Genomic DNA, 13,623 nt, shown 5'->3' on the forward strand with positions numbered 1-13,623 from the left:
CCTGGGAACAGTGCGGAGCTCAAAGTTACCAACGCGGCGTCCTGTCAGAGGCTTAACCCACTGAGGCCTCTCAAGCGACTAGGAACCTTTCTCGCACGTCCCTGAAAACCAAATCGCAAACCTATAAAAGCCATGCTGAAAAGTGATGTTTGGCGCTGCCATTCCTTTGTCCGTAGGATGGATGTGAAGTGATTTAAGAAGTTGGTGACTTTGCACAGCTGCTAGGACCTGTCCAATTCCTGCTCCTCGCCAAATCTGCAGAGGAGAGAGCAGAAAGGCTGCAGGGCTTACCAACCTCCCCTCCAGGGCATAGGGACGGGACAAAACAAGTTTCCCCCTGCTTGGGGATCAGCTCCTCTGTTTTTTTTTCACCAGCTAGATAGGGCTGTCCCCAAAAGCACTGCTGCAGCGGTGAAGGAGGGGCAGCACCATTCTCTCCTCACTTTTATACCCTTGTCTTTTGTACAATCCACTCCACTGCCAAAAGTACGAGCGATGGCAAGTCCCAAAAGCAGGTCAGGTAATAATTAAGGGAGCCCGTCTAACAAAAACTGTTAATGTTATTTCCCCCTCTTGCACCCTAGACTCGTCTTCCTGCTACACTCCCTTTCAGTTACAGAACCTCCATTAAGATGGATTTTTGTTTAATCCTTGTACTATTTTGTTTTATTCACTACACATCTCACATTAGATTCTTTTTTTTCTCCGTCTTTCATAGGCAACCTGAACCAGCACAGCCCAGGTGCTGCTGGCTGCCTAATTAATTAAGCCTCTTAGTTTTCCTTTGGATTTCCCCTGCCGTATTCTGCTGCAAAGAGCACAGAGGAGTTTTTTTTTTCTTAATTTCTCTTTTTCCCTGTTAATTCTCTAAAGGAAAAGCGTGTCGTCCCTCCCCCCCCCTTGAAGTAAGAAAGTAAGAGTGCTCAGGGAAAAAGAAAGCGAGGTGAACCCCTCCCTCCCTCTCTCGGGAGTTTAATTTAGGGTTGCCAACTTTTCCATGGAGTAGAACCGGACACTTGAAAGGGGAGGGGGCGTGGGGGAGCTGGACGCAGCCCTCTTCCCCCTTTTCCCTTTTAAATGGAGTATAGATTGTTTCCTAGGCAGATTCTTCCTGCCTGACTTTGGGACTCAGTTCGACGCTCCTCTTCCTCTGTGACCTCCAGGAGGACAGCATGAAGTAGAAACAAGTGCCGCACAGCTCTGGGAGAGGCAGAGGAGAAGGCGAGTCAACCAAGCCCTTAAAACAGGCAGGTGATTGGAGCGCTGCCAGACTGCCACCACTAATTGGCCCCCTGGTCTTGTCTGACCGGGTTTTACGGTGTCCGGTTACCCTTGTAACACTACAACAGGCTGCAAAAGCGGGCTGTCTGGTTGAAAACTGGGCAGTTGGTCACCCTAGTTTAATTTCCCCATTTTATTATTGGCTACAGACATCTTATTTCTTTTTAGGTTTCCCTCTCATTAATTGCCCCCATTTTTCTGGACTCTTCATTTGAAGTTAATGCTTACTGTTGCAAAACTAATCATGTACCAAGGTGTTTTTCAGCACATTCCCCCTTGCCCCAGAACTAGTGCCCAAGGCGGGACTCATTCCACCCCAGAACTAGGGTCTGAGGCGAGAGCTCTAGCTTCACTGCCTTATACTAGCGTGGAATCCCCATTACCAACAGGCTGATACGGTAAAATTTGCGGGAGAGCTGGCGCTCTGAGGCGAGCGCGCAATTGAGTATGCAAATGAGGGCCCGCGGTAAAAGGAAGCGCTAGGGAAACTAGCACGTCCCTAGCGTCTCCTTTTTGACAGGAGCAGCAGCTGTCAGCAGGTTTGACAGCCCACGCTCAATTTTACCGGCGTCGGTTCTCAAACCCGCCGACAGCCACGGGTTTGGAAAATGGACGCCAGCATAATTGAGCGTCCGTCTTCCGACCCGTAGGCCGCCGGCCAATTAAATATTTTTTTAAATTTTTTTTTAAATTTTGGGGCCTCCGACTTAATAATCGCTATGATATTAAGTCGGAGGGTGTACAGACAAGCATTTTTTTTTGCTTTTCTGTACACTTTCCCAGTGCCGGCAGAAATTAACGCCATCCTTTGGGCAGGCGTTAATTTCTGAAAGTAAAATGTGCGGCTTGGCTGCACATTTTACTTTCTGTATCGCGTGGGAATAACTAATAGGCCCATCAACATGCATTTGCATGTTGCAGGCGTTATTAGTTTCGGGGGGGTTTGGCTGCGTGTTTGACGCACTATTATCCCTTATTGTATAAGGGGTAAAAATAGCGCGTCAAACTTGTGGCCAATCGCGGGCTAACAGTGCATGCACGCACTGTACTGTATCGGCCTGCAAGAGAAGACACGAACACTACCCAGCCCCTACTCCCAACCATCCCATCAGTATAGCCAAACGGGACATCGCTGTAGGAAATTCGGGAGGGGACCCAGCTAATTTAAGTCACGCTGCAGCTGGGTGGGAAAGGAAGGTGATCTGCTAGTACTAAACCCACCCAGTGGGACCACCACTGAGAGAGCAAAAAAGATGCATGTCCCGAGAAAATATATAGCCTCCAGACACAGCGAGCGAGGGACCACCCCCCCTTCACAATAGGGAACTGTGTCATCCTGCAGGCAAGAAGAGGAAAACCCCTGGCAAGCAGAAGAGGAAAACTTAGAACCACCCCACTCTGAAGGGACAGCCTTGCCTGGCGAAACATCCTCCCAGAAGAGGAGGGTGAAATCGGACGTTGTACTTGCATCTTTCTTGCAAGGAACAGAGTGAGTGGGGAACAGCCCCCATTTCAACAAGAGTAGATGCAGAACAGACATAAGGAAGGAAGAGCACCCCCCACTCCGGCACCTACAGACGTGGGTGTAGAGCTGACATGTTGTAAGAAGAGAGATGCCCCCTCCCCGGAAGGAGGAAGCCAAGCTCTGTTGCGGCAGCCACTGCTCCACCCCCCTCTAGACCCCTTGCCAACCCAATCATTGATGTGTCCTCCTCTGCAGCCAGAGGAGAATCGGGCCTGTCCCTTAAACACGGCATTTAGTGCCCCATGCTAGCCTCCTCGGATATAAATGATTACACCTCTGCCCAGGTCAAAGTGTGAGGCCTTATTATTGTCATCTCAGCTGTTCTCTTTATCTGTACTTTCGCTATGGTCAACAAGGCGGTGGAGGAGGGCTTGATGGGGGACAATGTGTTCCACCAGGTGGAGCCCCTCATGGGACAGGGTATAAGGGTGGTACTTTCTAATGTACCACCCTATCTTCCAGATGCCCTGATCAAGCAGCACTTCCAAGGCTTTGGGGAGTTCCAGTCCCCGATCACTGCACTACACATGGGCTATAAAGAAAAAGATTTAAGACATGTAACATCTTTCAGACAGCAGGTCTGGATATTCTTCCCTGAAAACAGGGAGTACATGAATGGGTAGGTGTTGGTCCCCTTTCAAATAGGGCCAGTGCAGAATCTATTACATGGTGGAGGAAGTCAAGTATTTCCATTGCCATCAGAGCACACGCATTGGCAGTGCACTAAGTTGGCTAGCAAGACTAGAGCGAGGCAACTTAATCTCCGCCAGGACTTAGCACCCATGCCACCATCCTCAGGACCTGCCAACAAGGTCCCTCCAGGCTGTGACATGGGAACTAGAGGTGCAGCAGCATCGCCATCAGCTCTGGGAGGTGCGTCATCCATCCTGTCCCACACGAGGTGCTCCATACCACCTCAAACACTGACGTGGCTGCAGAAGTGTTGTGTCCGTCACTGTCTGACGTCTCTGCTCCGCCCACCTTACCTCGTTGGCGACTCCCTTCGGGGTTGATGGAAGGCTAGCTGCAGGCTAGCTGCTGCAGCGTCTCCAGGCCGTCCTCCTCCGGCGTTCCCGGACCGGCTCGACACTGCAAGCCGCCATGTTGACCAGATGCCTAAGGGTGCGCATGCGCGGCCCAACTATGTACCAGCGTTGGCGCGAATCTCAGGGGTGTCCCCCTGAGATGACACCACCAGCTCCAGATATTTAAGGTCTCAGTTTTCGCTAACAAGATGAGTTAGCAAGGGTTCGCTTCCTCTGGTCGCTGCGGATGGGATTCACTCTCCACAAACCCAGCTACTCTGCCTCCTCGGACTTCACTAGAGGTACCTGCTCTCTCTTTTTCTCTGCCTCCTCGGACTTCACTAGAGGTACTCGCTCTCTCTTTTTCTTTGCAGGTCGCAGTCTGGAACCGGTACTTGCTCCTCGAGGGCCCACATCCCGGACTTGCTCCTGAATACCACTTCTGCTAAGAAGTCATCGCTGCTTACAACATTAGTGACTTTCCATCTATCTTTCAGAGCTTTCCCTGGGTCCAGGTACTTGCTCCTCGAGGGCCTAATACATACCATCTCCTGGGCTGCCTCAAGAGACTATTGTGTGAGTGTTACCTTCAAGGACTTGTTCCAGAACTCTGCATATACTGCCTACTCACTTTCTTGGTTTCTCTACAGCTCAGCCACCCTGAGATTGCTATTTCAATACTTGAGGGACTACAGCCCAGCCGGGCGCTTCCAGCTCACTATTACCACCTTTGGTGGTTTAATATATTGCTTCTAAGAAGTCTTTGTTGCTTAATATCAGTGAGTCTTTATCTATCTCTCAGAGCGTTCCCTGGAACCAGGTACTCGCTCCTCTAGGGCCTAATGTATACCAACTCCTGGGCTGCCTTAAGAGACTATTGTGAGAGTGTTAATTGCATCAGTAGCATGGGATCTTCTTAGTGTTTGGCTAATTGCCAGGTTCTTGTGGCCTGGTTTGGCCTCTGTTCGAAACAGGATGCTGGGCTTGATGGACCCTTGGTTTGACCCAGCATGGCAATTTCTTATGTTCTTACCATCAAGGACTTGTTCCTGAACGCCGCATGCTTTCCCTACTCACTTTCTTAGTTTCTCTACAGCTCAGCCACCTTGGGATCGCTGTTCCAGAACCTGAGGGACTACAGCCCAGCCGGGCACTTCCAGCTCACTACTGCCACCTTTGGTGGTTTACTATATTGTCTAATAAAAGAACTAGTGTGCGTCTGTCTCCTACACTAAGCCTGACCAGTGGGCCCTCTCGGGATTTCCCCTGAGGGCGTGGTCATCTGCCACTGGTCCAAGAATCCACCCACAACTATTCTAAATAACTACAGATTGCTAAATACCAGCTTTAACAACAGAGCTTTCTGACTAGAAGCCACCAACATTCCTGCTGAACCCAAGCCATTCACCACCAGCTCTAATGCTGCCCCCAGGAGAAAAGCCAAGAGGGAAAAAAAAGAGCGCCTGTGAAGCTGCAAGCAGGTCTCCCCTGGCTGGTAACCCTGATCCCAAGCAGAAGGACATGAACCAGAGCTCTCATCATCACCAGCTGAAGCCCAAGATGCAAACCCTGTCACCCAACTAGTCTGCAAGTAACTAGCAGATTAGGGGATGGACCCTGCAGGGAAAGATGTAGGGACCCCTGTCAAGACCACCCTCCCTGCCTCATTGCCTGAGAAAAAGATTCTGGTACCCCTGCAGGAGGGTGAATGAACATCTGAACATCCCCCCCCACCCCTCACAAGTATTGGCTAGTTTAGGATTGAAGGAATTGACACCTCCTGAAGAGATGGAGGTGAAGAACCCTCCCCTTCCCCAAAAGTTACAGTTCCTCAGGTTAAGGGACCCAAGGTGGAAGTGATGATGAGAGACCCCCCACCAGTACTCGTCCATATGCTTCTTCTGGGATACAAGCTGGTCAAACAATTCAGCTTGTGAAGTTCTGGCAGAACACAGACCAAAGTACCCAAACCTCTGAACGCAAAGGAGGAGTGGCAAAGGCTGTATGGTCTTTTAGCTAAACCCTCTGCCCCCCCTCCCCCTTTCTCTTTGTCCCCTTTCCCTTGGAAGGGACAGCATTCCCCCACCCCATTGTGGAGGTAATCGGGATACCCCCTCCAATTCGCCTGGGTCCACTACTAATTGCAGAAGCGACAGAGCCCATGGAGGTTGTGGGCAAGGGGGACAGGCCCCAAGCTTCTACTTCCAGTGATCAAGATGGGGAGCCAGGCCACGGCCCAGGGAATAAACCTGGACCACTTGAAGAACAACCATCAGGATGTAGGGGACTTGTGGGTCTTCCAGGAGGCATAGCAAGTGGAGAGTGTGCCCCAGCAAAACAAGAACCCCCCCCCCCCCAAACACACAGAAGGAGGATCTCCTCTAGCAAAGGACTCGCTCTGAGCTAAAAAAGCGAAATCCCCCAATTGCTATCTATCCTTGTGAGGCAGTGGAAACCCTGATTCTATCTAATCGTATCTTTACACCCACCTCCAATTGAGCCTTTGCCCCCACATTCTTTTCTCTCGGTCCCTAGCCCTGTATTTTTTATTGGTTTGGGACACAGTTGAGGCCATAGCCCCAAGGAAGGGGGAAGGCAGAGGCCCCCAAAGGCAGGCCAGGGAGGGAACCTCAGGCCCAGATTTTTCTCCCAGGAGGGAGAGAATTGAGAATGATCCTAGGCTACAATTCAAGCAGGCAGGGGAGAGAGGTGAGTGATAGTATGAAAGGTAGATCTAGGAATGAGGGCTGCAGACTGTTATGGAGTCCATTGGCTTCTCGATTCCCATGCTCCTCTTCAAGGCACCAGAAGAGGACCAGAAGGTTCATCTGCATATATTATCCAACAGCCTCTAGGAGAGGACTGCAGAGGTCACCATGAATGATCCAGGCTTTAGGCTTCACAGTCCCAGCTTCCAGAGGCCCCACACCCCTTGCAGCAGAAGAGGACCAGAAGCACGCACCTGAAAAGTTCCTTACTATAGATTTACTACTGATTTTATTCAGAAGGAATTTAATTCAAAACAAGAGTAAATAAGGTGGGTAACTAGGTATATATAACTAGATTAACTGTAGTGTTTTGAGGGTCATTGTCAGACAAATATAAAATAAATCAATAGACTAAAACTATTTTAGATTAGCTTTACATCCCTACTCCCTTAGAAATTTTAACTCTGTAACAAATCAACAAAATTAAGTTGCAGAAATTTGTCCAGAAGTGAGAGGCAGGCTTTCCAGTCTTTTTCACTGAATGCCACATATATGATTATCTTCCCAGTTGGTGAGAGGTTGTATGTGTGCACTAGGTGCAAAGAGCTCCTAGCCCTCAGAGAACGAGTCTGATCTCTGAAGGCTAGAATGGCAGACCTGGAGGAGCTAAAGAAGACAGAGAAGTATTCAGAGGAGACCTTCAAGGACATAGGAGAGAAATCCCACCTGCAATCTGGCAGCCTCTGTGTTCCCTTGGAGGAAAAAGGTCATCTGGAAGGAGAGCATCACCTTGGTGAGACAAGAAGCAAACCTATAGCTAGGACCTGCCCTTCAAGATGGTGTATCCTCTCGCACTAGGGATAGGTTTCCAGGAGTATGTCCCCAAAAGAGAAATGTTAGAATGGCCATTGTGGTTGGTGATTTAATTATTAGGAAGATTAATAACTGGGTGGCTGGTGGACATGAGTATCACTTGGTTAATTTGCCTGCCTGGTATGAAGGTGGCAGACTTCACATGTCACATAGTTATGATTTTAGATAGTGTTGGGGAGAAGCCAGCTGTCTTGGTACATATGGGTACCAATGGCATAGAAAAGTGCAGGAGGGAGATTCTGGAAGCCGAATTTAGGTAGAAAGTTGAAATCCAGAATCTCCAGGGTAGCATTCTCAGAAGTACTCCCCTTTCCATGTGCAGAGCTCCAGAGTCTCAATGCGTGGATGGGACAATGGTGCAGGGAAGAGGGTTTTAGGTTTGTTAGGAACTGGGCATGATTTTGGGGAAGAAGGGGCCTTTTCCAAAGGATGGGCTTCACCTTAACCAGAGTGGAATCAGGCTGCTGGCACTAACCTTTCAAAAGGAAATATAGCAGTTTTTAAACTAGATAGGGGAGAGCTGACAGTCGCTCAGAAGTATATGGTTCGGAATCATGTATCTTTGAAAAGATACTGAGAGAACCTGGGAATTATGGCATCCCTAAGAGTTTATAATAATAGCTAAAGTGAACCAGGTGCCTTTAAGTAAGGAGCAGACAGCTGAAAGACTGCAAATTACTCCTATCAACTGATAAGCAGGATATTAATACAAACAAAACTTTGAAATGTCTGTATACAAATGCTAGAAGTCTAAAAAATAAGATGGGAGAGTAGAGTGTATAGCATTGGATGAAGAGGATACCAGGGTATAAATGATATCAAAATGATAGCATGGATCAAATTGGTAGAAGGGTGGCACTATATATTAAAGATGGCATTGAGTCAAACAGGATAAAAGTTTTGCAGGAAACAAAATGCAATGTAGATTCTTTATGCATAGAAATTCCTGTTGAAAAAAGGAATAAAATAGCAGTGGGGGTATATTACTGTCCACCTGGCCAGAATGAACAAATAGACAATAAAATGCTAAAAGAAATTAGGGAAGTTACAATTATAATGGGTGATTTCAATTTACCCTAGTATTGACAGGGTTAATGTCACATTAGGACATGCTAGAGAGGTAAAGTTCCTAGACGAAATAAATGACTGCTTCATGGAGCAGTTGGTACAAGAACCAACAAGAAGAAAAACTATTTTAGACCTAGTCCTTAATGGAACACAGGATTTGGTGCGAGAGATAACCGTGTTGGAGCGACTTGGCAATAGTGATCACACATGATCAAATTTGACTTAATAACTGCAGGGAGGACACTAAAGAAATCTATTGCGACAGCATTTAACTTTCAAAAAGGTAACTACGATAAAATTAAGAAAATGGTTAGGAAAATACTGAAAAGTAGCAGTTGCAAAGGTTAAGAGTTTATTCTAGGCATGCTCACTGTTCAAAATACCATTTTGAAAGCCCAGACCAGTGGGGCGTAGCCTAGTGGTTAGAGCAGTGGGCTTTGAATCAGGGAAACCAGGGTTCAAATCCCACTGCTTGATCTTGTGCAAGTCACTTTACCCTTCTTTGCCCTAGGTACAAACTTAGATGATATTTCCTCTGGGGATAGGGAAATACCTACAGTACATGAACTTTGAAGTGCCAAAAAGTGGGATATAAAAGTGGAAATATAAATAAAATAAAAATAAATTTATTCCATGCCTTAGAAAAGGTGGAAGGCAGGCTAAATGACTACCAGCATGGTTAAAAGGTGAGGTGAGAGAGAGGCTATAATAGCTAAAAGAACATAAGCACTGGCAAGTTAGATGCAAAGCCTTGATAAGGAAGGCAAAGGGAATTTGAAATGAATCTAGCCACGGAAGCAAAAACTCATAATAAAGACATTTACAGTTAGATCTGAGGTAAAAAGCCTGTGAGGGTGTCAGTTGCACCATTAGATGATCAAGGAGCAAAAGGGGCACTTGGGGATGACAAAGCCATAGCAGAAAGACTAAATTAATCCTTTGCTTCGGTCTTCACTGAGGAAGATGTAAGAGATACTCGTGCCAGAACTGATAGTAAAAGGTGATGATTCAGAGGAGCTGAAACAAATCTCGGTGAACCTGGAAGATGTACTAGTGCAAATTGACAAACTAAAAAGTAGCAAATCACTTGGAAATGGTATATATACCAGAGTGCTGAAAGAACTGAAAAATTAAATTGCAGACCTGCTATTTGAAATTTGTAAACTATCATAAAAATCATCTGTGCGACCTGAAGACGATGGTTACTAATGCAGTTTCTTAACAAGGGATCAAGGGATGACCAGTGAATCTGATGTCTGTGCAAGGCAAAATGGTAGAAACTATCATAAAGAACAAAACTGCTGAATATATAGATAAGCATAGTTTAGTGCTTGATCTGGAAAATTGTCACCCTGATGCAATGGACCAAGTTCAGGGTTTGTGCCTCAAGTATGAAGAGAGGGAAGAAGAAGCAGCTGCAGATGGGACCCTCTTCAGGGTGCCAGAGAAGATCAGGGCAAGAGCCTGAGAGTAGTTCTCCGCTCTCTTTTCGCTGGATCCAGTCAATCTGAATGCCTGCCGAGCCCTGTAGAAAGGGCTACCCATGATTAACAAGAGCTGGCTGGGGGAACCTCTGGGTCTGGCAGACTTCACAGAAGCCCTCAACTGGATGCCACACGGGATGTCTCCCAGCATCACTGAGTTAACTATGGAATATTTTAGTCACTTTTTTGATGTGCAGGGACCTGATCTCTTGTGAGTTCTGGCTGAAGCTCTAAAGACCAGTCAGCTGCCCCTTTCCTGCTGTCATGCAGTGTTGACCCTCTTACCCAAGGGGAGGAGACCCACGGTATATACAAAACTTCTGCCCGGTCTCCCTGCTTTGCATGGACTATAAGACCAAGCCAAATGTCCCTGCGGCTGGTGTTTGTGTTGGCAGAGGTGATCCATCCAGACCAGATCTACATGGTCCTGGCCAGACTTTTTAATAATATTTTTGCTCCAAGATTTAATACACTTAGCTAGTAGATCTGGCCTATTGATGGCCTTTTTGTCTCTCAACCATGAGAAGGCTTCGATACATTAGATAATGGTTACTTCATGGGAACCCTGCAGGCATTCAGGTTCGGCCCCCAGTTTGTGAGGTGGAGTGCCTGATCCTTAGCAGTACCTCTGTCATTCAGGTGAAAGACCGTCAAGGGTGCTCCCTGGCGGGACAGCTGTACACAATAGCCATAGAGCCATTCTTGCGCATGGAGAAAGTTCTTTTTCACTCAATGCACAATTAAACTCTGGAATTTTGCCAGAGGATGTGGTTAGTGCAGTTAGTATAGCTATAGTATAGGTCCATCAGGCCCAGCATCCTGTTTCCAACAGTGGCCAATCCAGGCCATAAGAACCTGGCAAGTACCCAAAAACTAAGTCTATTCCATGTAACCATTGCTAATGGCAGTGGCTATTCTCTAAGTGAACTTAATAGCAGGTAATGGACTTCTCCTCCAAGAACGTATCCAATCCTTTTTTAAACACAGCTATACTAACTGCACTAACCACATCCTCTGGCAACAAATTCCAGAGTGTAATTGTGCGTTGAGTGAAAAAGAACTTTCTCCGATTAGTTTTAAATGTGCCACATGCTAACTTCATGAAGTGCCCCCTAATCCCACTGCCAAAGCAGTGGGATTAAACCTCCTGCTCAGAAAAAAGCAGGGTGGGAGTTCATGAAAGGTCCCAAGGAGAGACTGGTTGTAGCCCTTGTGTGCACTTGGTCACACTGAATAAACTGGTATATCATTTGTGGTCTCTTTGGCTGGGATATAAGAGCAGGGTCTGAGTTATGAGATTAGAACAGTCCTTGGAGAACCTAGATAATATCTTAGTGTCTTGCCCCAACCTCACTGAAAAATATGATATGATGAGCTAATGACCATTGCCAAAGCAGAAGGGATAAACTTGCATTAAAAAAAAATGTATGCACCTGTTCTTGCTTCCTCTGCTCCTCTGACTTGGGCACAAGGAAGGCAATCATAAGTTGGGTGGAACAAGTAAATAGGGAACATTTATTTCTCCTATGACAAGCAGGATGGTAGTCCTCACACATGGGTGACATCATCGGATGGAGCCCAGCATGGAAAACATATGTTAAAGTTTCTAGAAACTTTGACTGGCACACTGAGCATGCCACTAACCACGCATCTACACGAGGACCCTCTTCAGTCTCTTCTTTTTCTGCGGCGCAGACATCTTGCAATTGTGGAGCTTGTGCTCTAGGTTTTTTGAAAGCTTTTTCTTGGTCGATTTTACAACTTTCCTGCGCTTGTTCCCTCTCCTTCCCCTCGAGTTGGGCAGCACAGTAAGTTTTCTTCGCTCTGTGTGTTCAGTTCCCAGTAGTGTTTCCATTGGGATCTGCCGGTCATCGACCGCTCGCCAGGTCATCACCTTATAGTGTCGGGTTTTCGTCGGTGCCCCCAGGGCACCTTTGCCTGGGGGCATCGCATGATGTTCGGGGGTGTCATTTTTGTGACCAGATGACTCCCAAGGGCGGGCGCACCCACTTGGATAAAATAGAGAAGCTTTTCGGGTTGAAGAAATCCGAACCCTCGACTCTGGTGTCGGGGGGCATCAACACAGAGCCTTCAATGTCCACCTCTCCACAGGGACCCTCAGTGGAGAGGGGTGCCGGGGATTGGCCTTCATCAGTTTCTTCTCGCTTATGGACTTCTGGATCATCTCCTTCCTCCTCAACACTGGGGAAAGACCAGGCTGAGCACTGTGGGAAATCCAGGAAGCATCGCCACCAGTCTTTGTCTTTGCACTGTACCGGGCTCAGGTCAGCACTGGCGCCTGCTGTGATGCCCCCGAAGCGACCCCGTTATGAGGAGGCACCACCCTTCATCGAACCTGGAAGTCCCAGGCGTTTCCCTCCAGTGCCGGGCACCAATCTCCCTCAGGGCTCCGGGGGAGATCCAGCCTGTCTTCGGCGGATTTTCAGGAGAAGTTGGAATGCAGGGTGCAAGTGGCAGTTGTTCGAGCCCTGAAGGGCATCAAACTGCTGGACCCACTGGTGCCGGAGCCTGTGCCCTCTATGTTGGTATTCACTGAACTTCCTGGGTGTCTTGTTGGACTCTCATCTGTCCACACATCAGGAAAAACCTCTGACGGAGCTCTCCATCCTCAAAAAGGCCAGGGTAGTTGAGCCCGTTCTGCTGCAGCAGCAGTGACAGAGGTTCTACTTCTGATATTTCCTGATTCCAAAGAAAACTAGGAGACTCTGTCTTATTCTGGACTTGAGAGCCTTGTACACGTTTCTAAAAACAGAAAAATTCAAGATGGTCTCTCTGGGCACTCTGATTCCCCTCCTGCAAAGCGGGGACTGGCTTTGCTCCCTCAATTTAAACAATGCATACACACACATCGAGATCTTGCGTGATCACAGGAAGTATTTCCGGTTTGTCATGGGCGAGTGGCATTTCCAGTACAGGGTGTTGCCCTTCAGCCTTGCCTTGGCCGAATGATCTTCATCAAGTGTCTGGCCGTGGTGGATGCACACCTCCGCAGACTGGGGTGTAGGCGTTTCCCTACCTGGATGATTGGCTGGTCAAAAGCACCACCCAGGAGGGAGCACTCCGATCCCTGCATTTGACTGTTCGAGTATTGGAATCCCTGGGATTTGTTATCAACTACCCGAAGTCTCAGCTTGTTCTGTCGCCTCAGTTAAGCTTCATCGGCGTCCAGTTGGACACTGCTCAAGCCAGAGCTTTTCTTCCCCATGATCGGGCATTCACGCTGGCGTCCCTTGCGGGAGTGGTCCAACAGAGCCGGCAGGTCTCGGCTCACCGCATGCCACAGCTCCTGAGTCACATGGTCACAAACGTCCATGTTAGGCCCTTCGCTTGCTTACATATGCGCAGAGGTCAATGGACCTTGCAGTCCCAGTGGCAGCAGGCTACCCTGACCTCAATGTTCACTTCCGTGTTATTTTGCCTCACTGGGACTCCTTGTCGTGGTGGGAGAGTCTGCCCAATTTGGAGCAGGGGGTTCTTTTTCAGTCTCCCCCTATTCAGATTATGTTCACTATGGATGCATCCACCCTGGGGTGGTGTGCCCATGTGGAGGGACTCTGTAAACAGAATCTATGATCCACCCAGGAAGCACAGTGTCTAATAAACTTCCTGGAGCTCCGCACGATCCCATTTGCGCTCTG

General features: G+C 48.0%; 1 protein-coding gene across 1 annotated transcript in view; it reads right to left on the reverse strand.

Annotated features, from left to right (window-relative positions):
• The window catches only part of FAM126A (family with sequence similarity 126 member A), a 118,787-nt gene extending 118,180 nt beyond the window's left edge, over positions 1-607 (reverse strand). The window contains exon 1 of the mRNA XM_029589072.1: positions 122-607. Within this exon, the coding sequence (XP_029444932.1) occupies positions 122-162 (41 nt within the window). The 5' untranslated portion in view covers positions 163-607. The remainder of the gene's footprint in view (positions 1-121) is intronic.
• Positions 608-13,623: the final 13,016 nt, after the last annotated feature.

Source organism: Rhinatrema bivittatum, chromosome 2 (genome assembly GCF_901001135.1).
Source record: "Rhinatrema bivittatum chromosome 2, aRhiBiv1.1, whole genome shotgun sequence".
In the NCBI taxonomy this organism is placed as follows: Eukaryota; Metazoa; Chordata; class Amphibia; order Gymnophiona; family Rhinatrematidae; genus Rhinatrema; species Rhinatrema bivittatum.